Below are 24,631 nucleotides of genomic sequence, written 5' to 3'. Positions count from 1 at the left end.
TTTTCCTCAATAAGAGGCCCCAACTTCAGACACAACGTGAGTAGAAGAATTAATTTTCTGCAGTTTTAGCAATGAAAATATACCCTCATCAAACCAGGGACCATGGAACCCCAAAGGAATGTACAACCAACGCCAGGTACGCTACTTCGTACTACGTGTTTCGCAACAAGAGGCCGCAAACTTCCCCTTATCGTGGTGACGAGGAGCACGGTATGTTAATTCGTGTGCTTTTTGAATCGGCTGACGCGTTTCCTTCCGGACCCTCGTGTCCTGGCGTACATTTGACATTGTGAAAGTTCAACATTTCTTTTATGTTAGAATCATTCTGAAGCGTTCAGGTGCTCGGGCAGTGTAGTGGCCTCTTGAGAGTCTCCAATTACGTTTAGGCTTCCATTCGATAGTTGCGCTAGACAGACTGCCAAGGGGATATCTCCAGCTCCCGTTTCTTCCGTTTATGGGTGTAGGAGGGTTATGCAGATACAAAGATTGCCACAGTGGGTCACTAGAATTCCTTTGTACTTGCACTTTCGTAGATACCGGGGCAGTTGTATACTGCCTTTTAATGGTTATGGAACGGTCCTCGGACGAATTAGAACCTTGTTTGTCCCCTGACTTTTTGTAGGTTTATAAATGTTTTCTTTTTCGGTAGTAGGAAAGCTTGTACGGACAGTCGCTGAAGTAGTGACATGTCCATCATGACGTCCAGTGGTTTCTTCTGCTGACGGGTGCCCATCTTCTATATAGGATCGCCCATCCCGATTTTGTTTTTCCCAGGCACTCCCTCTGTATTCTGCTCTGATTTTTAAAGACGATAGTCTTTCTTGGGCTACTTAAACCCAGAAATTTTGGTCTGTCTGTATGTCTGTCTGTCTGTCCGTCTGTCTGTCTGTGACTCGATTCAGCCACCCGGCCAAAGTGAAATTGATATTGCGCAATAGTCTTACATACTCACAGCCACATGTAAACGTCTAAGCCCGGTTTATCTGTTCATACTTGTCAACTTTTAAGTGCGAATGCACTTTATAAGCGACCCCAAACCATCCACCGCCGCCGGCGGCGGCGGCGGCGGCGTCCGCAGTGCTCCTCTATATTTAAAAAAGAAACAGCATCCGGCGCCAGGTTTCGATCCGATGACTTTGCGGCCGCAGCGCGACGCTCTACCGACCAAGCCACGGACGCGACGATGATATCAGTGTTAGTGACGCGCCTTATATCTTTAACGCATTCAAACTACGTCGTCAGCGGCGTGCGTTGGCGACTCAGCGGCGTTATAGCGGCTTGATAACTGCGTGGTGTACACGTGATACTACAAACCCGATGGAAGAGATGGAAGAGAAGGCGGCGAGGCGGTGGGCTGCGGGGGCCGAGCGCAAGCGCCGCAAGCGGGCCGACAACCGTGCATTCGCACTTTCACATTCTCCCCCTCGGGGAAATGCGGGGGAATTTTTTTTGAACAAGAACAAGACATTACGCAAATATAATACAGGAAATTAGTACACAAGGGATATTTACAGCGTTCTTTTATTTAAGAAATCATGGATGCTTGGTTTTTCGATAACAAATGATATTCTACATCTACAGAAAACCGCCGCCTCCTGGCGGCATATGAAAAATTACGCGGCAACAGCAACGAAAGGTTCCACTAGCTAGGTTCCACGTTCTGCTTGGAACGCAGGCGGAGCACGGTCACGCGGTTCTATAAACCTTGTAGTCGGCCGCCTCCATTCACGCGCGTCTCCGCCGTACTGCAGCGCTGGCGTCGAGAAACCCGGCCTGTAGCAGTGGAACGCGGTATATTGAAATCGCGTTGCGCAAACCTTTAGTGTGTTTACCTTGGGATGAGCGCGACGGTACAGGAACAGCATGAGAGGTGAGCGGGAAAGCAAAGGGGGGCATTTCTTTGGCAAATGTCTACAAAGACTATCGTCTTTTGACGACATTTGCAACGAAAGGAGCAGATACGCGGCCAATTTTTTCACAGATGTTATAAAGACCCCATTTGAGGACCTTTTAGGGGCCAGTAAAAATCGGGAGGCTGAGGGCTGCGTTATATCTGTACTGATGGTGATATTTAGTTGGTTTTCTTCGGTGTGAGTAAATTGTGGTACGGCAGGCTGTACGATATCCGAATGATGATCATTGCCTGCGTGATTACTATTTTTCTTCTTCTCTCATGCTTGCTGTTTCTCTGGTTAGGCGTGTTGCAATATGGGCCTAATTGGGAGATTTTTTTTGTATTTCGGCGATTGTGAGAGGGGCTCTTCCGCTTCTCCGTAGGGCCATGCCGAGGATTCATAAATGAGTAACCTCACTGTCCCTTGGGATGACATCCTGGCCTATCTGGGGGGGGGGGGGGGGGGGGGCGTGGAGGAGAGGGGGGGTAACTTGGCTAATGGTGCCATCTATTGTTTGCCAGACAGAGATTTCGGCGGTGACGGAGCAAATTAAAAAAAAAAGAAAAATCATCTAATTAGGCCACGTAGGCTGTCAAGCCTAGAATATCAGTTGAAACCAGCTAAGCTAAGCTTATAGGTTTTGAGGGGAGGAAGAGGGGGGGAAGGGCCCGAAACTGTCTGGCATGGGGTGCCGACACCTCATCAGGCCCATAAAAACCAGCATTTTAGTTGGTTTCTGTTGATATTCTATACGCCTCACGTGGTTTTTGGGAACCTGACATTAATCGTTAACCCCCTTTTTACTTGAGGGACACAAGGCTGGCGCAGGCATCAGTTCCCGTTGGGTAGGCCCTTAAGTCTGATGGCGGGTGTCGGCCGAGCATGCGACCACCGACGGGGCGTAGAACGAACTTCAATGCGCAGGCGTGACGCCTGCTGAAATCAAGCATCCTTCCGTTCGTCTTCGCCGTAGTATCATTGTCCTGCTTTCCACATTCCAGTGGCCTCTGCGCTGTATTCCAGATTCCGGCGAGCACTCGCATGTGGCAGCCTCAGTCGTAATTTCCGATTAACCGCGATGACTTCTTTGCATACCAGTAGAAAGTTTTAGAATAGCGTGGGGAGCCGTACGCAAAGAGTTGGCGTACGCTATTTCTTTGCGTCGTTCACACTGCGCATGCGCCGTACGCTACGCTGGTTTTGTGTTTAGCGGACGTGAGACGAGCGGGCGCTATTTAAGAAAACAGTGTGCGAACGCGAGGCGGCTTGCGAATCTCTTTGTTTACAACATGGTTGCAAGTAGCGCGGCAAGTTCCACTCTTCTGTGGACAGTAATTTGCCTCTGATGGACCAAGTTCTTTGCTCCTGTGTTTTTAAATACGTCGCGTGGTTTACACGTCGCCCTCGCGCAGCGCTGTATCGCCTAGATATCGCTGACTGTCCAAGAGAAGCCTTGCAGCCAGGCCGGCGACCAAAGCTGTGTGTGTGTTGAGGACGCGTTCGCTTCGCGATGAAATGTGACGTTTTGCTTCTGCGGGTGGACTGTGCTCACCATGCTTGCGATTATATTTCTTTAGTGACGTCGACTTAACCTTACATCGGGTATGTACAGTGTGCGTGGCTAAAAGCCCCCTCGGCTTGCGCGCCAGGGTTAACTGATTTGCTGTTCGACCCCACAAACCGCGAGATGTGAGTGCCGAATTTACGATCGACAGGAGGCAACCGATCGCCTGGTAATCGCGCTTCAGACTTGCAACACATGTCGTTGCCGTTGTGTCCGTTCTAAACGCATCTCTGGATTGTTTTGAAGCTGAACGACAACGAAGCTATCGCAACATATATACTCTCCGACTCAGCCTACCAGCAACTCGTCATCGCTCCACCCGCCGGCGAGCCATACAAAAGGGCGTCCCACGGACCACCTCGCTAGTGGGCAAGGAAGCACGGCTGAAGCGATGTACTTACGCCTCTTGTTTGCTGGGCAGGTCAGTCACCCTTCCTTTCTGCCCTGTAAATCATTCAAGTGTGACATTCGTTTTACTGTAGTGGTCCCATGCCCAGGAGCCGTTCTAGAACCTTTTTGTGCTTTGTTTTTGGTGATATGGGGGACACCGAGAAAAATCCTGGAATGCAAGATGAAATACTGAAATTGGTTAAGGAAACCAACAAGCGCTATATAAGGATTGAGACTAATCAATCCAGCATGGCAAAGGCAATTGACGAGCTTACACGGGGCCATTAATTCGTCGTATCTGCTGCTACCAACATCAATACCCACCTAGAAGCCGTTGAAAAGCAGGCTGCCAGTCTGGAACGCTGTAAGCAAGATCAGTCCGGGGCTGATGTTCCAACAAGCCGTCTGCGTGAAGAAATAACCACGCTACGCGCAAGGCTTGATGAGACAAAGATCGGTCGAGGCGAGACAACTTGTTGTTTTTCGGAATTCGAGACAGTCCTAAAGAAAACTGGCAGGAATCTGAAGGGAAGATGATCTCGTTTGCTTCCGAGAAACTGCAGCTGCAGATCCTGCACCCGACATTGCGCGTGCGCATCGAATAGGCCGGTATACAGCGGGCAAGAACCGTCCCATTGTGGTTAAGTTTGCTGCTTTCAAAACTAAAGAACTGATTCATACAAAAAGATATTTGCTGGCGGATACAGATTTTAATATAAGAGGAGACTTCTCTGTTTCTACGCGATTTCTACGTAAAAACTGTTCGACTTCAGTAAAGATTTAGACACTTCATACAAACTGCGTCACAACAAGCTTACTGCCGATGGGAAACACTGCGTGTACTAGGCAGATGCAGATTCTGTCGTTGAAGTCCGTGCAATTGCTTCCCCTCTTCCCGCGGTTACCTCTCGGGATGGTGTGTATATATTTATTTATTTATTTATTATACCTTACAGGCCCATTGAAGAGCATTGAGTAAGGGGGGTTACTTTTTTGAAAGAGCACAAAAAAAATAGTGGGGAAAAAGAAGAAAAGACAAGTACACAATATAGAGTTTCGGTAATCGGCTTACAGACGTAAATGAAACACGTCATACACTTTTCTAACAGACAATTATCACAAACGCACAGGGTTTATGTGGAATAAAAAACATCACGAAAACACAAATACAAGGGGGAAACACCCATAAACAGTAACAATATTATTCTAGCAATTCATCATTACACAATTACTAGAAAAATGTCGGTGCAGATTTTCGCTTAAGCTATCTTGACTAAGTATGGATGCAATTTGGTCAGGAAGATCATTCCAGTGCATGATTGCTCGAGGCAATGCAGATGAATTGAAAGCAAGCGTCTTGCCAAAAATTCGCGTGAAACTATGACTATTATGAAGGCGTCGTGACGTACGTACTGGGGCGTTAAGAGGAAGCGGGTTAGGTGTGACGCGAACTATGCATTTATGAAAAAGGCATAATAGCGCGATAGTGCGACGGGTATCTAGCGGCTGAAGTGATAACTCTTGTTTGATTTGGGTAACCACCAAGGTCGACGCGTTCAGGACGTGTGTATCGTCAGCCACGCGGTAGCTAGGCTAACGCAAGGTAGCTAGGTAACGCGAATGTATCTGTTTTGTATACTAACATCTGTAGCCTATATAAAAAAAGGATAGCCTTAACGCATTAATCAATGATTCTGAAGCCGATATAATCGTACTTACGTAGACTTGGCTGGCGAGCAAAATATCCGCAGATCAGTTATTTCGATGTTACAAAGGAGGAGGAGGAGGAGGAGGAGAGAGGAGGAGAAGGAGGAGGAGGAGGAATGCCTTTAATGATGAGAAGAAACCTTTGTGGTATATCGACGTGATCGCGGTGACAGGACAGGCGGTGGCGTATTAATTGCAATCAACGACCAGTTAAAACCTTTTGCATGCGCTGCTGAGCACGAGGTCGCGGGTTCGATTCCCGGCCGCGGCGGCCGCTTTTCTGATGGAGGCGAAAAGCAAAAACGCCCGTGTGTACGAGATTTCGGCGCACGTTAAAGATCCCCAGGTGGTCAAAATTAATCCGGAGCCCTCCACTACGGCGCGCCTCATCGCCTGCGTTGCGTCGGCGCGTTAAACCCCACAATCAATCAATCAATCAATCAATCAAAACCTTTTGCAATCTCTGTAACTATTGACCTTGAAATTATCTCTTGCTCCTTAACGTCCCATTATAAGAAGGTAATTCTTGGCGCCACTTATCGGTCTCCATTTTCTGCAACCGGTTTTTGTGAAGGTCTTCGGGATAATTTAAACCAAATTATGGTACGATATCCATGAGTCGAAATTTTTAAAGCAAGGCTTTTTACCTCTACCCCCCAAGGGTCCTTTCGCGACCGTTGGTGTCACCAGAAAAATCCAGCGAACAAATAAAAGAATTAACGGCCACCGCCGGGAATCGAACCTGGAACAAATAGCCAACAAAGCGAGAGCCCGTTGTCTTACCGATTTAGCTACGAGCCCACGCGATGACTGGGAAGACCGGTGGTGTACTCACCAAGCACATCTACGGGTTTACCCCCTGCGTTCTCTCTGAATGCCACGTGAAAGCGTCACGCGACCACTCACGCCCGTCTAGAGGCCCTGTGCGCACGTAGGTCATGTGCTAAGAGTTACAAAAATTAAAGGAAGCTCACACAAATGCATGGCATCTCACTTTTAGTACGCCAATGTGCTAAAGCCTGTGACTTCCAATGTTCACGTAAACAATCACAGCTCCTTGTCGTCCGCCCTCACGCCAAACCAAGGAATACATTGAAATACTCCTTGATGGCCAGGCCATCACTCCAAGCCCCAGCATCAAGATCCTGGGCCTACATCTCGAGGTTAACACCAAGAGTGACGTCTCCTTGCAGCCCCTCAAAAACAGCATTATTCAAACCATACACATGATCAGGCGAGTTGCCACCAAGAAGCGAGGCCTAAAGGAATCCGGTACCTTTCGATTAATTGAAGCTTTTGTCCTCTCGAGAGTTACTTACGTCAACCCCCTGTCTTCTTCTCGACAAGGAAGACCTAGAGATGCTTTATATAATGATTAGAAAGGCGGTCGAGCACGTCGTTGGTCTTCTCATGAGTGCGTCCCCACAGAGGCTGCTTAGCACGGGGCTCCACAACACGGTGGAAGAGCTGATAGAAGGCCATCTTTCTTACCAGAAGGTCCGACTCAGAGCTGCGATGGGTAACCGCATGCTTCACCAGATTGGCTGGGCAGCCCATAATGTCACTCCGCTTGACGCACTCCCAGACTCTTGGCGACTAAAACTAAAGATGCTCCCTTTGCTTAGAAATATGAGCCCCTCACATGACGAGGGTCACCGAAAAGCACGGGCCCAAGCGCTAAACACCACCCTCGGTGGGGATCCTGCAGTTATCTACACAGACGCCTCCAAACATCGAGGGCAGCAATACGCCATCATCGTGGCTACCTCCAGAACCAACCTCCTTGCGTGTACCTCGCTTAAGACCCACGAAATGACGGCAGCAGAAGAGGCAGCCATCACCTTGGCTCTCGTTCAACAAGGGGTTCGGAGGGTAGTCATCGATTCCCAGCAAGCCTACTGAAATTACCAGTAGGGTTGGGTGTCCTGACCTGCACTGCGCGTGGTACAAAATCACTCCCCAAATGGTTCCATTCAGCTCATCTGGACACCCCGTCACGCTTCAATGGAGGGCAACAAATACGCCCACCCAACAAGCCTACGCTTTTACCTCCCGCGCTATCGAGCTGCACGAGGACAGTCACCCGCTTGTCACGTTCAGGGAGATAACCCAGCATTATCGCCTTCTGAGACAGACCGTACCTTCGCCTTACCCTGACCTTTCCAGAGAACAACAAACTACCCTACGGCTCATACAATCCGGGCTCCTTCCCACAGCCTACGCGTCTTCACTTAATGTATCCGAATCGCTACGACGCTGAATGTAAATTTTGCTCAGAAGTAGGAACACTCTGCCCTGTAATCGGGGTGTGCGACTTTAGCCCTGAGCACCCTCCTCTCTTTCTGTCAAGTACCCAACCAGAGCAATGGGAGATGCTGCTGTCCAGACCCTCTCTACCTACCCAGCTTTAGCGGGTGGACAAAACACGGGCCGCGCGGTCTGCATATAGGCCCCACAGAAGAAGGAATCACTCCCTAGGGCTGCACTCTGGGCCGTTCAGAAATCAGAACAGAAGTATTTCTTCCTCCTCCATCTTCTCTGCCGCAAATCTCGTCGCCTCCGTCCACGGCGCAGAGACGGAGAAGACAAATCGTGTAACACCGGGTTGGAGCTTACTTCAATTTCATAAAACAAGTTTCCACTCTTGTGCTACACCAATACAACTCAACCAAACACCGTTCATGCTTCATGCATTGATTTAACCTTAACAAGAATATCCCTTTGAAGTAATAAATGGCGTGGTTAAGTGCATTTCACTTCTCTCTGGTTTTGCTATTTGTAGAGTGATGTGAGTGAATTTAAGTGACGTCGCATGGGTAATCATTATGGGAGCTGTTTACAGCTTTGCTTTCCAACCACATTCACTGGGTGGATTGGCGGGATTTTTTTGGGTTGGCGACTTCAATTATCCCAATATTCAATGGATGCATTCCACTCCATTAGTAGAACCAGCATCTGCTGAAGCGTTATGTTTTCTTGACGTCTACTCCATTTTAACTAATCCCAGCTTGTCTATGAGCCAACCCCGAAAACATCTTCCTTGCTTGATCGCGTCCTGACATCCGCCCCAGATATTACTTCGTCAATCACACACATCCCCGGCTTCAGTAACCATTACGTACTCCAGTTCGCTCTTTTCCTTCCTGATGAAAGAAAACAGAAGTGCATAAAAAGCATCAGGGACTACAATAGAGACAACTTCGAAGCTCTTAATACAAGCCTTTGTATATTTCTTGATAGTTTGCTGCCATGTTATAGTGAACTAAGCGTTTATTACATTTAGAATTCTTTCAAACAAAATGTGTATGAATTAATCAACAAACATACACCATTAAGGCGCGTTTATAGTAATACTAATGTTCCCTGGTTTACCCGATATTTGAAACGATTGCGATTGTCTAACAAAAAATCCCGGCTCTATCGCACTGTTAAGAAATTACTGGCCCGCAGCACTGGTCACCCTACAAATTAGCAGCCGCATCTTACACAAACTCCCTTCAAACTGCAAAACGTACCTTTTTTCAGTAAACCTTACCTTCCTTAGTAAAGACAAATCCTCAGCGTTTCTGGAGCATAATAAAGCCTAAAAACGGCAACACAATAAGCCTGCTGGATAATCATGGTGAACCTGTTTCTGACCATTTGTGCGCCTCGCTATTAGAAAAATAGCTTTGCTAGAACATTTTGTAACCCGGATGTAGTTGATTTTCCAGATCTGCAGTGTGGTAGGTAATTTTTTCCCAATGGACCCTATATTTTTCGATCCTACTGGAATTGCTGGCGTCATCAGCAACCTCAATCTGAAACTGTCTTCTTCGTGTGGCCCGGACGGCATTAATTCCTAATTTCTCAAGAATCCTAAAGAGTACATGTCAATTATATTATATTGCCTCTACATAAATGTTTCAATGACGGCAATTTACCGAAAGATTAGAAAACAAAGCCGGTTGGTACCCCTCCACAAATCAGGCGACGCACATAATCCCTCTAATTATCGCCTAATCTCTCTTACTTCAGTTCCTTGCAAAACTCTTGAGCATATTGTTTTTTAAAACCTTGTTAAGTTTTTAGAATCAAGTAAGTTCTTCCATCACTCGCAGCATGGTTTCCGCAAATTGTTTTCCTGTGAAACACAACTAATCACGTTTATTAACGATCTGCATGTCTCTCTTGATTCAGGTTTTGTGACTGACTGTAAATTCTTAGATTTTTCCAAAACATTCGATAAAGTAAATCACCGCCTGCTATTACATAAATTAGTCCATTTGAAAATCGATCCACAAGTCCTACAGTTTATTAGAGTCTTTCTCGCTAACCGCACGCAGTTTGTATCCGTTAATGAAATGACTCTCCCGAGGTGGCTGTATACTCAGGCGTACCTCAGGGTTCTGTGCTGGGGCCTTTACCCTTTCTAATTTACAGTCGTCAAAACTGTTAAAAACAACAAAGAACGAGGTGCCAGCGTATGCACAGAGCGGAAGCTTACGATAGCGCTCAGGCTTCTTAACCAGGGTGTGCGCATGCGCTGTAGCACCCGAATGCAGTAGGGCAGCGTTGCGAGGGCCGATAAGCAGGCACCGAAGATGCGGCTGTAGCTATCACGAGCTGCCACTCTGTGCGTAGGCCGGCACCTCGTGTTTTGTTGTTGTTAACAGTTTTGATGACTGTACATTATTGACCTGCCTTCTAAAATTTCTTTTTCAGTTTGCCTTTTTGCTGACGACTGTGTGCTTTACCGTAAAGTTACTAACGACACTGACATTGCGTGTCTCCAATCTGACCTTAACAACATTACTTCCTGGTGCAACCCCTGGCACATGGATCTTAACGTTTCTAAATGTAAATCAATGAGCGTTTCGCGTAAGAAACTACCTAGTCCTGATTACTTTCTTAAAGATACGTTACTAGAGTCAGTTTAATCCTATAAATATCTCGATGTGCACATAAGTAATACCTATCCTGGGCGCACCAAATTAAATATGCAACACCTAATGCCAACCGCATGCTAGGTTACCTCAAAAGAAATTTCTCTCTGTCCCCGTCTTCCTTAAAAAAGCAACTATACATAACCCACGTTCGTCCTGGGCTTGAATACGCTTCATCAGATTGGGACCCTGGCTATGTAACACTATATAATAAAACAGTAACTCTGCAAAACCGCTCCGCATGGTCCATTCTTTCAAACTATTACCGCACGTCCAGTGTTACTACCATGAAATCCAACCTTGACCTTGCTACTCTTCCCACTCACCGGAAACTGGCTTTCCTTTGTGTGCTGCATAAAATGTATCCCCACAACCCGGAGCTTCAATCGTGTTGGCAAAAACCTCATTTTTTATATCTGAACGCCTCGACCATCCTTACAAGGTTCATGTTCCGCGCCAGAACACCGTAACATACTCGCATTATTTTAACAACGAACAAACCGTGATTGGAACAACCTGCCTGCGTCATTAGTCCCCATTACTAACCATGAACGCTTTCGGGAGACACTAGAAAGTTTTATGCGTTGATTTGCTCAACGCATATTTTTTTTCTCAGTTATTTGTTTGCTGCTGTTCGTGTTACCGTTCATTTGTGCATGGGAGAAATTTCGCGCCGAGTTTTTTTTTTTTTTTTTTCACGAGTGCTTTTTGTGGGCATTAGGCTGTCATTATGATATTTTTTGTCGTGGTGCTTCCTTGTTTAATTATTTCTTGATACTTTCTATATTTTTTAAGCCCTGTAGTTTATATGATGTTTTTGAGTGTTGTATGTATGTAGTAAATTTGGGTTGCTTTTCATGCGCATGTTTGTATTTTATTTGTCTGCTAAACCCACTCCCCTCTATAACGCTTTATGCCCTGATAATAAATAAATAAATAAATAAATAAATAAATAAATAAATAAATAAATAAATAAATAAATAAATAAATAAATAAATAAATAAATAAATAAATAAATAAATAAATAAATAAATAAATAAATAAATAAATAAATAAATAAATAAATAAATAAATAAATAAATAAATAAATAAATAAATAAATAAATAAATAAATAAATAAATAAAATGTATGCGTCTAACCGATACTTTTGGTTCAGGGTGTTGTGCGCGGTTGCACAGAACAAGTGCCACAGGGCTTCAACGCTTCCTTAATGGAACGTACTCAGGAAAGAGAATGTTCATATCATGTTATGGAAGTTTTGCATTCGATACTAACGGGAAAGCGTTTGTTTTCACTGGTTTGGATAGTCGTAAAAGGTCCGGGTACTTAGGCACTCCGCTGGCAGATCGGCCGGATCGGGGGATCGGCGAGTCGTTTCGCAATCCACTCAATAAATGTCGCCGTAACCGTTAGCTTGTCGCTACGCAAAACTGGTGTGACGCTCTACTAAAACTCATTTAGCGTATCGCGCACGCGAAGGCAACAAACGCCATACTAAAACGCCCTAGTAAAGTGTGCGTCTTTGGCGCAATGGGATTGACATCAGCTTCGTATTGATCTCGATCCCGACCAGGGTAAGCCGTGATCTTTTCGACGACGCTATTTGGGTGCGTGGCGCCGCGTGACTACGGTGGCTAGATACCGTGGCCCCGGACGAGCTCCGACGACAAGCCGGGCCCCTTAACGGCTGCGCACTTAATAAGGGCTTTTCTCTCTCTCTCTTGCTGTGAAAAAACCAAAAATGATCGTCCGGCCATGACGCTAGACAATAGGCTCTTTGAAGCAATGACACCATCGCCTTCTCGCTCACAGCCACCTGCCCACACCATTTAAGCCACGCAATCTTAGATGGCATCTGCCTTTCCTGTGCCGCGGCGATTCAAGGGGTTGTAAAATCAAATTTGTTGCTTGTGCGTTCTTTGTTGCAAACATTTCATATTGCTTTAGAAAGCGTGATAGACGCCCTCCTATTCACATATTCTGAGTAAATAATTTATTATCGCATGATTCACGTGAAAAGTATTCCTTTTCGGATTTTGGACGCCGATTTGACCAGGCACCACAGTATTGCAAGTACGCTCTGCCATGTGTGTCTACCATGAGGCGCTGCGGTACGTTGCGACTTTACTGTGGTGTCTGCTCTCGCACACACGTTAAGCGGTATTCCCACGAGGAAGAATTTCAGCAGACTAACCCGAGGGAGATCGTGTTGTCACCGCAGGCGGATTTCCTCTCAGACAGCTCCTTCGCTCACACGAAGGGTGCGACTGCGGGCGGATATCGCTGTTTGTAGTCGCCAATCTCTACCGCAAAGCAGAGCTACCGTAGCACTCTCGGTTCCGCATCGGAGGCAGTTTCTGCTAAATCCCCTACGTACTCATCTCATCAGCCGCCAAAAACGCGGCCATTGCCGTTATGCAGGCCCTGCGAGTGCTAAGTGTTGCCGCGGCTAGAGAACGACGCGCGACGCTGAATGGGGAGCAGCAGCCGCCCGGTCTGCCTACAGCTCCGCCTTCAGATGTTAGGCTTAACACTGCGGCAGATATTCGATTGCGGCTCGCGTAAGCGGTCCAGGTGACGATTTTAAATGCAGAGCATTTCAGTAACTCACAATGTCACCCGCGTTGACGTCCGTAGTCGTAGTCCGCACCCCTCCCCCTACACTATATAAAAAAAATTTATCCGGCGCCTGGTTTCGATCCCTCGACCCTGCGGGCGGAACGCAATGTGCATGGTGCTCTACCCACTGCGCCACAAAGCCGACACAGAATGGGAGGCTACGAACGCGCCTTATATCCTTGACTCATTCAAACTACGCCAAGAAGCTGCTGATACAACGCATTCACTACCACCAACTCCCCCAAACACTAAACGTTAACGCAATACACCCACACCCTATGCGACGCATTTACTCGAGTCCCCCTCGCGGGAAGATGGGCCCAATTTTCAAGGAAATTCGCGATCACACCATTACCTCCTTTTTTGTATGCGCAGCATTGTTTGGGACTTCAGTCCCATTTAGTGGAGCGGTGACAATCTATCGCTCGAGCTACCTGCGCCGCCCTGCGCCACTTTGCGGTCGCGGCCGCCGCCTCGTGTGCGCGGTGCGTTTTCGCTTCCAGTGCAATAAAAAGCAATAGAAGTAGAGTGCGTGAAACTGCTCGAGAACTTGAGTCGCAGCCACCTGCCTGATGGGCCAACGAAATCCCACCCCCTCCATCACCGCGGATCGGCTCGTTTGTAGGTCGAGAACAAAAGCTCTGACCTCCGATCGGAGCTGCAGATGGGGCTCGCGCATCACTCCGGCTCGCACTCGCTCGCTGATCCAACCAAACAGGTAACTGTGGCAACTGTGGTAACTGCGGTTCACGTTGACGTCGCTCGAGCCGCTAACGTGGTAGGACGTCACTTAAACTTTGTTATGCTGGAAATACATTGACGTCGTGGTTAGTGGCGCTAGCGATGGGTCCCGATCTCCAGAACGAGCATTTAGGTACGTTTTAGATGTGAATTAAAAAATATATAACGTTTTCTGTTCCAAGCACTTCGTGTTGAGTGTCCTTGCATACAGAGAAAGCCTACAGCAGGCTCTTTACAGACGTAAAATTTGGTGTCACAACCCCTTTAAATATCGTTGCGGCTGGATTTGCTCTCCTTGCTGACCTGCAGTGCTTGGAAAGCATAAATGGTAAGTAGAGCAACTATATTCCAAAACGCTCCCTCGACTTCCAAAAAGCGCTATCGCGTGATACGACTAAGTCCCAAACGCAGATGCAATCTACAACTATTTATAAGCATGCAAGAGTATCCTGGGATTGAAGTGCAGACAGCAATCCGCCGACAAAACGGGGTGAAGGAGATTTTCCCGCACTCGGCGTCTGTCAGTTGCAGTCGACTGAGGGGATACTTTTGCGCTACCTGCGGCACCAAGACCGCTGGGATCGATGCCATTGCAAATGCGTGTCGCTTAATGAGGGCGCGCTGAATCTATTTATAACAGAAATCCAGCAGCGAATAACGTCAAGGAAGGCATAGGCGAAGAAGTTTGTCGTTTTTCGAGTTAAAATAGAAATTTTTACACGCTACCAACGAAAGAAAAGGGAGAAAATGTGCGCCACTAGGAAAATTCTAATTCACACACTTCCTGTAGCGCGCCGGACACAATTCAGATGCTTTTTTTCCTCAAGTGCACTGTAGCTCGTGAAAGCACACATATAACTGCGTTGCCGAAAGAGTTCAGATGTTGTTGTTGATGTTCATGATAATTACCACGACGACGACGACGACGACGACGACGACGACGACGAATGGCAAATACCACCTCACCTGCGTACGTTTCTTTTTTAATTCGAGAGTTTGGTCTGCGGCATAGTACTAATCTACCCCTCCTAATCGTTTTTCAACTACGACTGAAGTTCAGATCAAAATTTTATCCTGGCATATCGTCTCCCCGCGAGTCGCGGCACCCTTCAGACAAGCCCCGCGGAAAGTTGCTAAAACCGTGCAAAAGCTTTAGAAGTGGTGGTGCGGTAGCAACCTCTAAGAATGGGTGCGATTGAGCAATGTTTTATTCGCTCACTATATTCGCGGTATATAATGATGACTGCAAAAGTAAGTTTGGATTATAACAGTGACTGGAAACGCACCTTGCTCGCGTTGCCCGTTCTACGCTCCCAGGAAGTTTTAAAGACTAAGCAGTTTTAAAGGGTAAAGGGTAAGGGTAAGAAGTTCTAAAGTGTGGGTTGTAGAGGATCAAGATCGGGTTTGGAGGCGCCGAGCGTAATGTACCGAGCGGCAGGTGAAGTTGATTCTCGTCAGTTGTAACATGCTAGGCCACCAGACCCATGTTATACATCGAACCTTGAATGTAGAGGCCTGTGTCACCTCTGAAACAAACCTTGTGCTGGCACTGGCGTGGCACCACACTTTACAACAATCTCCCCATGTTTCTCAAAGGTCATAAGCAATGCCTCTTCTCTTACTTCCGCTGCAACACTCCTGTTGCGCTACAGTGCATCAAACTAAGCTCACTACCAAATTTAGGTAGCTTTTTATCTTTAAATAAACAGCTGGAAGACAGCGAGTCAGTCGGAATAATATGGCGAACCATTCTTCGCAAACTTCCAACCGATTTCATGGTGTTTCTAACAGTCTTCGGGGAGCAGCCCAGAAAGAAGCACCTAGGCTCGACATTTGACAATCAAACAGAGGAGTGTGAAGGTAGCCGATGGGTGGGAGAAGGTCTCAAAAAAGTGATGGGGGAGGTGAGGGAGGGGGACAGAAAGGAGCACGGGAGGGGGGGGGGGGGGGCAGGGATAATTTGACCTTCAAACCGAAGAAAGTGGAGGTAATAGAGCTGTGGCGAGTGCGTCTGGAGGGAGGGAAGAGAAGAATAGCTAGGGCATCAACTGAATTCAATTCGCAAACACAAACGTTGCCTCGCTAGGAAAACCGAAAATACTGGTTGAACATCTTGAAGGTGGGCACAGAAGACAGTACACGAGGAAGGAAGCATCCAGAGCCGTCCGATCTACCTCCTGCAGTGTGCATTTGTCATCTGCTCTGCCCTTCACGATGTTCAGCTTCACTAGTAACTTGATTCCTGCCAAAAATTCCCTGCATGAAGAAGATATAACTGGACAATGTAAGCGCGCCAAGGCGGCCTGACACTGTTATTATGCTGTCAGTACTCGTGAGGCTAGCGTTGCAATTCAAAAGCGAACGCGGACGACCGTGCACGGAGTCGCCCACCCAAACGCCGCGAGAACGCGAGTCCGCTCTGGATCATCTTGAGAGGCCGGCGAGAAGCAGCGAGTAGCCTGAGCGGCCATATGCCCTCTACGTGCTGCCCGATCACCACATCGAGAAACACTTTACAAACGACCCGTTCGGAGCCTCGTGTAGCGTCTACTACTGACTCCGTAATACCCTTTCGGTCATCCATGCGACCTGTGGTACATAGCGTCTTTCTGGTATTAAACCAAGACTGTTTAGCGTTGCTAACTCCTGAGGCAGCCGCAACTCTGAACTCGAGTTGTGGATGCCTTAAGTTTTATTATTAGTCACTTATAAGTTGTCATCGTTGGGGGCCTTCAGGATACTGGCACCGAAGCTCGATTAATCTCGTTCCAGGGTTGTTTTCCCCCTTCGAAAAGAAATTCATCATGTTTTATTGTTCCTTATTTATCTGTGCGCTGTGAGCCAAAGCGAGAGGGAGGTCATGCTGATACATTGGCGCCGACGCGCCTGGAATCTAGGCGCCCCAACCCTTTCCTTCCGGAAAGTCAACGGGGCTAAGCTTAAGTACGGCGGCTGGGAAAGGATATTGCAATAGGTTTTCCGCTCGGCTCCAGGGAAAATCATCGAGGATGCAAGATCACGTGGCCTGGCTGCCGACGAAAGCTTTTAGAGTTCTGGCCAAAGCTCCGTCGTCACGGAACATAAATCATTCCGCGAGGGAGAAAGCTCCGTTCGGCGTCCTGAGAATGCGGACGGATTTTGCCATTACACAACCGTGATTCGATTTGGCTGATACGGATGCTGCTCCCACTTTACTGCAATCGGCTGCTTCTGCTCCGATCCGATAGACGCTGCTGGTGCGCGCAGCGGTGTTCCTGTAACGAGCAGCCCGTCGGCTTGTTTTCGGTACCTTGCCATTAGTCGGTCTTCCTGCTCTAGATGAATAATGAGGTCGGACACGGAGAGAAACCTAAGCGAGCCTCGTCGAGTGGGTAGAGCGCCTTTCGGCGCCAGGCACACGTGCGTCTTGGGTCTTTCATTGCGGAAAGAACCGAGCGCTGATCTATTTTCAAGAGATCTCGTTGCGTAAATGACACCGCGGCGCGCGCTTCACACCGCGAACGCTAAGCCGCTAGAATGAACTTCCTTCCGGAGCATGCGCACGACGTTGCAGCATGCAAGCATTATATCTTGTTTAGTGCCAAGGCCGCTTCTTTTTGTCGGGAGAAAGAGGCAGGGAGAGCGAGACAGAGAAAATATAGGATTCTATTATGCATAGTGAGAAGGAACAGGGAGAACTGTAGGAATTAAGTTTAAGAAAAGAACATTGCCTGATCTAAATGTCTAACCCGTGAGTTTTCTTTTTTCTTTTTTGCTTCTGGCGTACGTAAAATATTGCTGCATAAATCGTGGTCCTTACAGAAAAAGAAACAACCTCGACATGCAGCAGGCAGAATAGACCAAAAACAGCTTGGCCCCACTTCATAGCGGAGTAAACACTTTTAGGTGTCAACTAGAACGCCGCTGTTGTTCTGTTTTACCGTTACAAATTATTTCTTGTGCATTTCTATGCTACCCCCTGATGATGCATCCAAAGTCTGTCATCACGATGGCGGGATTTGAAATTTCTGCCTCTTGATAGCGATAGTTTATATTTATTCATGGGAAACCGGTTTTTGCGAAGTTTCGCTTCAAAATTTGCAATGAATATATATTCTACTTCGTACGTATTCTCCTTCGAAAAATAAAGACATTTATTCGCAGGTTGCCCTTGTTTGTAGGCCGCAGTGACAAGAAATATACGCTGTATCTGTCCAAACTTGCTTTCAAGGACGTTTTCATTATTGTTAATATGAAACGCCAAGTACACAACGAAATGTTCTCTACAGCAGCAAAACGAAAAACAGCAGTCGGGCATGTGCCATGGTCTAGAAACATCGCTAAAGCAGACGCAAAGGAAGCCATTCGCCCATACAGGGTACTGTTGTCAACAACCGGACTAACCTTTTCACTTCTGGCGTCAAATTTTCTACCTGGTGGCTCCTAGAAGGTTCTCAATTTGAAAATTCATACTTTGCGACGATAAAGCCGAATAAAAAGTTTGTGCATTTCGCCCTCAAGTGAGCCTGCCGATAAGAGCACTGCAGGCAGTGAACATTATGAAAAAGAGAACCAATTTGAAGCGACTGCATTGGCGCACTGAACTTAATTTTCTTTTTCTTTTCTGCTTTTTTTCTGAATTGCTTGCCGAATTCTACCACCAGTGGCTTGGCACGTCGGCTAGATTTCATGATCTAGTGCTTAAGGCATTGCCTGTACATGCGCATAACTTCTCGCCGGCTTATGCTTAACAGGCCGACGTTCTAATTGATGATTGTAGGGTTTAACGCGCCGACGCAACGCACGCGATGAGGCGCGCCGTAGTGGAGGGCTCATGATTAATTTTGACCACCTGGGGATCTTTAACGTGCGCCGAAATCTCGAACACACGGGCATTTTTGCTTTTCGCCTCCATCAGAAAAGCGGCCGCTGCGGCCGGGAATCGAACCCGCGTCTTCGTGCTCAGAAGCACAACGCCTTAGCCAGGCCGACGTTCTAGGTTTGAGTAAAGCATTTTCTAAATTGAATTTTACGCTCCAGTGCTATGCCGAGGGTATTAGCACACCATAGTGGATGTATGCGGGTTAATTTCGAGGAACAAGAGATTTTGAAATGCGCCTAGGTTGAAACGAGGTTTGTTGACAAGGCTCATTGTCTGACCAATCAATATTAAAACTGTTCGTTTATTGCTTAACTGTACTAGCATTTAGCTTGCCCCCGGTAAACTTCTCTCCAAGGTTTCTGCGTAGCATACCCGCACAACATTTATTGAAATGTTCTAAATGCTTGACTAAATTGCTTGGCCTGGTTGTTTTCCTCTTCATCTCAGCGCCATCCCTTTCCGTGCATGTAGGTGCTCGCTAGACGGTAGTATCTCGAGCCTTAATCTGCTAAGAATCGGTGTTTACCTTATAAACACAAATTAAGCGCACGCCGCACAAAAACAGGATTAGGGTGCAAATATGTAATGAGCCGAAACGACACCAAGCAGAGAAGAACGAGTACCGTAACTATTCAAGCTGGGGCCCAAGACCGCATGCCCGAATCTATGCTTGGCACGTGTTTGCTGTGGGACTATCGATCTGAAACACTGCTTCTGCCGCTTCACAGGCAGAATGAGGGCATGGGCCGGCGATTAAGATCATTGGAGCGCAGTATTTACGAAGCTGATCGCGCTTGTATCCGAGAGCTCGAAAACACTTTCAGTCAATAAAAATACCCATCTAATCTTTCATCTTCCACAAAAGTTTCTATCTAACCATTCATTGCCGTTTCTGTTTTAATGTATTAGTCTCACCACACGCTTTTCGGGACAGTTTGCTTAAGTAAGTGCCAAAAATGCAAACCCACCAAATTAATATTTATGGGCACGTGTGGTGCCATATTTTCTAATTAATTTATTACGGCCAAGTTGGGAAGGGCACGTGGGCCGGAATAAAACTGTACCATGAAGCTATGGTCAGCCACGCTTCACCGCCATTTCAGGATACATCGATGGCTACTTTTACAGCAAAGCTGTAAATGGCTAGGATCCAGCATATCGTCTCCGGTCCCAGGGCGATGTAGATAGGAATCGCTAGCGAGCGTAGCGCCACGTTGCGGAGCCCACTCAAATCACCGGAATCGTAAAACTGCACGCCCCGCCCCCGGGGCATGGAAAAAATCATACAAAATTAAAAAGGTCCTAGGGCCTTCAAAGAGCATGCGCCGTGATTACCATGCCCGCGCTAAGCTACACTGGTCGAGGTTGAGCAGTTTCGCGTGTGCCGTGAAGCGCCGTTCTGCGCAAGTGCGAGTGGCATTGAATTGGATTCGATTCGATTAGCTTGGCTTGGCTCGGCTTAGATTAAAGTGGATTGTGTTGAATTGTGTTGCGTCACAGCCGCGGCAGAGGCACTGGCGCCGGCGCGTGCCCAGGTGTGCGCCTTAACTGCGCAGTAGCCAAGTCTGACGCTGCGTCGGAGCCGCTTGATAGCCGTTTCACGTGGCTCTTGAAGAGGCGTGCTGAGCATGCGCGAGGAGCAGTGGCTGAACAGTACGGGACTTTCAGTTAATAACCAGGAACAATGCTCAATCGCAAATTACAAACAAACGTGTTTTGCTTCGTGCACCCCTGGGACTACGACCCAGTCAAACCTCACGTGGAGGCTCGGCACCGCAGCTTTGCTGGCCATCCCTCTTCACGGGGTGGAAGGGCTCTGAATTTTTTAAGTGCGAATACACTTCTTACGCTACCCTGAGTCACGCTTCTGCCGCCGTCCGTCTTCAGCCGCAGGTGTTATCGCGCGCGCGCCTCCTCGCCCTTAGCAACGGCGCGGAGCGGAGGGGAGAGCGTGCGTAGCAACGGCGCCATGACGTAGAAGCCACGTGACGTCGCACGCTCTCGCCTCCTCTCCCCTTCCACTCGCCATGACGTCACGCGCTCTCGCCTCCTCTCCCCTTCGCTGCCTGCCGTTTGCGCGCTCTCGCCTCCGTCTCCCGTTCGCTCGCCTGCCGTTTGCGCGTTCTCCTCGCCTCCCTCTCCCCCTTCGCTCGCCTGCCGTTGCGCGTTCTCGCCTCCTCTCCCCTTTCACTCACCTGCCATTGCGCGCTCTCGCCTTCTCTCCCGCTTCGTTCGCTTGCCGTCGCGCTGCGCGAGGGTTTAAAGGCGAGGCTGTCGCGGCCCGAACGTGATCACGCGGGGGTGTTAATGTAACTAACGGGCAAATGCCACCAAATTTCAACAAACTCCCCCTCATAGCATCACCCGTGCATTCGCACTTCCTCATGCTCCCCTTCGGGGAAATGTGGGGGAATTTTTTTTCGACATCTCCTAAGGCCTCCTCTGTAAAGATATCCATTGTCGATGCTCACAGCAGTGATTTGACCCGAAAATTGAAGTCGGCGCTTTGAGCTTAGGCTATACGAAAATGGTGCGGTTTTGAGACCGGAAATTTTGACGAGGGCCATACAGGAGGAACGTTACACGAGGTGCCACTTCCAACAGGTATATTTTTGGGAAATAAATGTGCGTAAATACGCCTTTGTACACATCAAAAACAGTTACAACAGAAAAGCGGGGGGGTGGGAGATAAGACAGCCGGCTCAAGGCAGCTTTTAAAGCGAAGCTTTTGTGTTCTCACGGATAGCGCCTGTAACGCTAAAATATCGAAGTGAAAGAAAAACACGCTTCCCGTGGCCGGAATCGAACCTGGGTCCTTCGCGTTGTGAGGCCGGCGTCCGTCCCATTGCTCCATTTCGACAAGGTGGAAGCAGTTTGGAAAACTTAGACGACAACCAAAGACTCTGTCACGAGAAGGTTTCGCGTTCAATCATCGTCATTGTTAGATGGAGGGGCGCATGATTTTATGTTCTGGAATGTTAACAAAAAATGCGATCTTTGGTGATACCGATACACAAGAGACCCTGATCCACATATCATCTGCCCGTGCTATTTGGCCTGCTTCCATGAGTTCTTTGGTCATTTCATTATCATGGCGTCGTCCAATTACTGTACACTTAAAAAGTAAGTCGTTGCCTATATACAGTTTAGATATTGTGTCACTAAAACGCATTGCAAAACCTTCTGTATGTTGTAGTCAAGTTTCCGTAGATTTTCAGGGCAAGAGCAAGTTGGCCTTTATCGATAGATTGCAATGGCGTGAATACAAATATACCACCCAGTTAGGTTTCGCACCTTCACTCAAGAGTGCACTCACCACTCATGAGGGTGTGGTGAGTGAGCGCCACCGTTTCATGGTGTGGAGTGGAAGAGCGAGTGCTGACTCAGAGGTGTGAGCGCTACTTGTGGTGAGCTCCACTCGCGAATAGAGGCACTCACCGTGACTGGTGAGTATAAGTGTCCACTTTTCACTCGGGGTGGTCGCGCTCACTCATTAGTTGCTGCAGCTTGCACTATCTACTCCTACGTACACGCACTTGCTAACTGCGTAGTTTCATATAGCTTATTTAGAAGGAAGAACGCTGCACTTCTAGTACTAGGCAGCCTGAAATTCGCTGTTCTATGGCGCGTGAACTTCTTTGTAATACGATTTTGATGGGCTTCTGACGCTATATTGCACTGCTAGTTCCACTTGTTACGAAGGGATTTTTCCGCACACTCCTGAAGGCTGGTTTGTGCTGGGAGGTTTTTTCGTCCGAGTTGGAGTAGTAGCGTTGTCAGCGCAAAACGTAGTATTCACGTTGCTGCCACTGAGTGTTGGGAAAGAAAGCCTAGGAGGCACTTCGCTCCAACAGCGATATGATGCACTGGTTTCTACAGCACGTCTCTAGCTAGCTTCCTTACGGCTTGCGTAATGGTCGCCTACTTTTAAAGCACAATTTAGGAGTGTTCGTGCACGTTTAAAAAGCTGCCTGGGATTTTCACGTGTCAGAAAGGTGAGTCGGTTAGCACAGGCGGATAGCGTATTGTGGACGAAAGTGCACGCTTTCGTGAGACCATGGCGTTGTAAGCGGTTCAGTATCAGCCATGACTCATTACGGTGGTGTGCGTTCGCTGACGCAAGTACAGCTTTCCTTTCCCTGTAGTAATTACGAGAAAGCTCTGAGGGCTCACTCGAGTTTATAAGTGAACCTTGCATTTTGCCGTCCGCACAGTTCTGCGAGTAAGTATTGCTAGCCCGGAATAGGTACTTCGCTTTCACGCGGATATTATTACAACTTTCTTTTGAGCTGCTTCCGCCCTTCCTGTGGTGCCAGTGAATTACTACTTCCTTTAATGCCGCGCCAGGAAAGTCGCGGGCGCTCGGGCTCGTGGCAAAAGTCGCTTCGCCTCATTTCCACGTTGCGTCGCGTTGCATTGGTCCCGATATATGAAAACGTGTAGCTCTCGCTGCTTGCTTCAAACGAAGTATAGTGGCCCTTCACAAGGTCCTGGAGTCGCAGCATTTGTCATTACGACTGCGGTTCCTTGGGTTCGTATCCCGGCTTGTGAGGCTGGTATCAAAGGAAAAGCTGCATGCATTCGCGCCCGTTTAGGGGGATGGCTAACTTCCGGCGTTAAGACCTCAGGTGGTTACAAATCGCCCGAGGTGGGTACAGATCATGCTTTTGTTGAAACGTCGTTTCGCAAAGATACAATACCAGCTACCTACGTTCATGGCGTAAGTGCACGGTATACGTGCGTGCTGTCCGGACGCGGTCTTCGACTGATTACGGGTGCAAAATTGCGTTGCTGTTTCGGGTTAAGTAACCGGCGCATTTTGCTTTGTGTTTATCAGTTCCCTTGTCGTAGTTCATAACATGTTTGCTGCACTTGCTTGCTAAGAAAGTCTCACAGGCTTTAATTGCACGAATTGTGTGATACAGAGGCCGCCCACCGTGGGCGAGCAACGGCGGCCTTCGGCTTGGAGTGAGGAGTATGGAAAACTGCAGCTGGTACGACATTGCGGGTAAAGAAGTCATTGTGGGCAGTGACAAATTCCGTTCACTCTCAAGGTGATCTTAAGTTGCGCCGCGAGGTGTCTGCGCGCATGTTTCTGCTCGGGAAAATGCGCGCGCACGTGTTCGCTACACCAAGGGCGGCCATTGGCATATGTTGCAGAGCTTCTTAACAGAATTCCTTATTGCAGGACCTTGCAATACTTTTCTCAACGTTCTCCAAAAACATAAATGCTTGCAGAAAGTAATCAACCAATACATCCACTACCTCGAACAGGGGATCCAGAAATGGCTCAGCCAGCAGTCACTGCAGCTCTATGCCCATCAGATAACTTACAAGTTACAAACTTGCTCAAATTAGTTTCTGTATTTCCCGGTCTTGGCGTCCTTGGACCTCTAGAATTACGCCATTACAGCGGTGTAGCGGCTATTGGCCGCCTTTTCTTCAGTTGCAACAATGAACGCATTCGGTAGCCACTTTAAAAAGAAAGCTGCCCAAGCAAAGCAGAAACGTAAGGATTACCTGCCGCGACGAGCAAATTACGCACTGCAGCTCCGTGCTGGCGATAACTATAGCTTTCGCAGTGCTTCCACACGCGAAGGAAAGAGTGAAAGCGTTTATTGTAAGTGTTGCAGAGTCCCTAGTGAAAGCGTTTATTGATAGTGTTGCAGAGCCCCTTGAAGGGATTCTCGCCTGGAATCCCTCCGAAAGCTACAGTTATCGCCAGCACGGAGCGGCACTGCAGCAGATACGCCTTCCGTTTCTGTTTTGCTTTCATGCCGTTTTTGTCAATCGAAGCTTTAGTGTCCTCACTGATGCCGTTGTACACCAATACGCCCTGCAGGAAATCCTGATGATGATGATGATGACGACGACGACGACGACGACGACGACGACGACGACGATGATGATGATAATGATGAATGGTGG

The 24,631-nt window shown here is 47.8% G+C and overlaps 1 protein-coding gene across 1 annotated transcript in view; it reads left to right on the top strand.

Annotated features, from left to right (window-relative positions):
* Positions 1-3,665: 3,665 nt before the first annotated feature.
* The window catches only part of LOC144149630 (uncharacterized), a 135,032-nt gene continuing 114,066 nt past the window's right edge, over positions 3,666-24,631 (top strand). Inside the window, exon 1 of the mRNA XM_077681285.1 lies at positions 3,666-3,880. Coding sequence (XP_077537411.1) covers positions 3,851-3,880 — 30 coding nt within the window. The 5' untranslated portion in view covers positions 3,666-3,850. The remainder of the gene's footprint in view (positions 3,881-24,631) is intronic.

This window comes from Haemaphysalis longicornis, unplaced genomic scaffold, assembly GCF_048455015.1.
Source record: "Haemaphysalis longicornis isolate Haplotype H1 unplaced genomic scaffold, Haemaphysalis longicornis Haplotype H1 scaffold_1, whole genome shotgun sequence".
NCBI classification, from domain to species: domain Eukaryota; kingdom Metazoa; phylum Arthropoda; class Arachnida; order Ixodida; family Ixodidae; genus Haemaphysalis; species Haemaphysalis longicornis.
The sequence above is the reverse complement of the archived record's forward strand: the minus strand, read 5'-3'. Positions and strand labels throughout refer to the sequence as shown.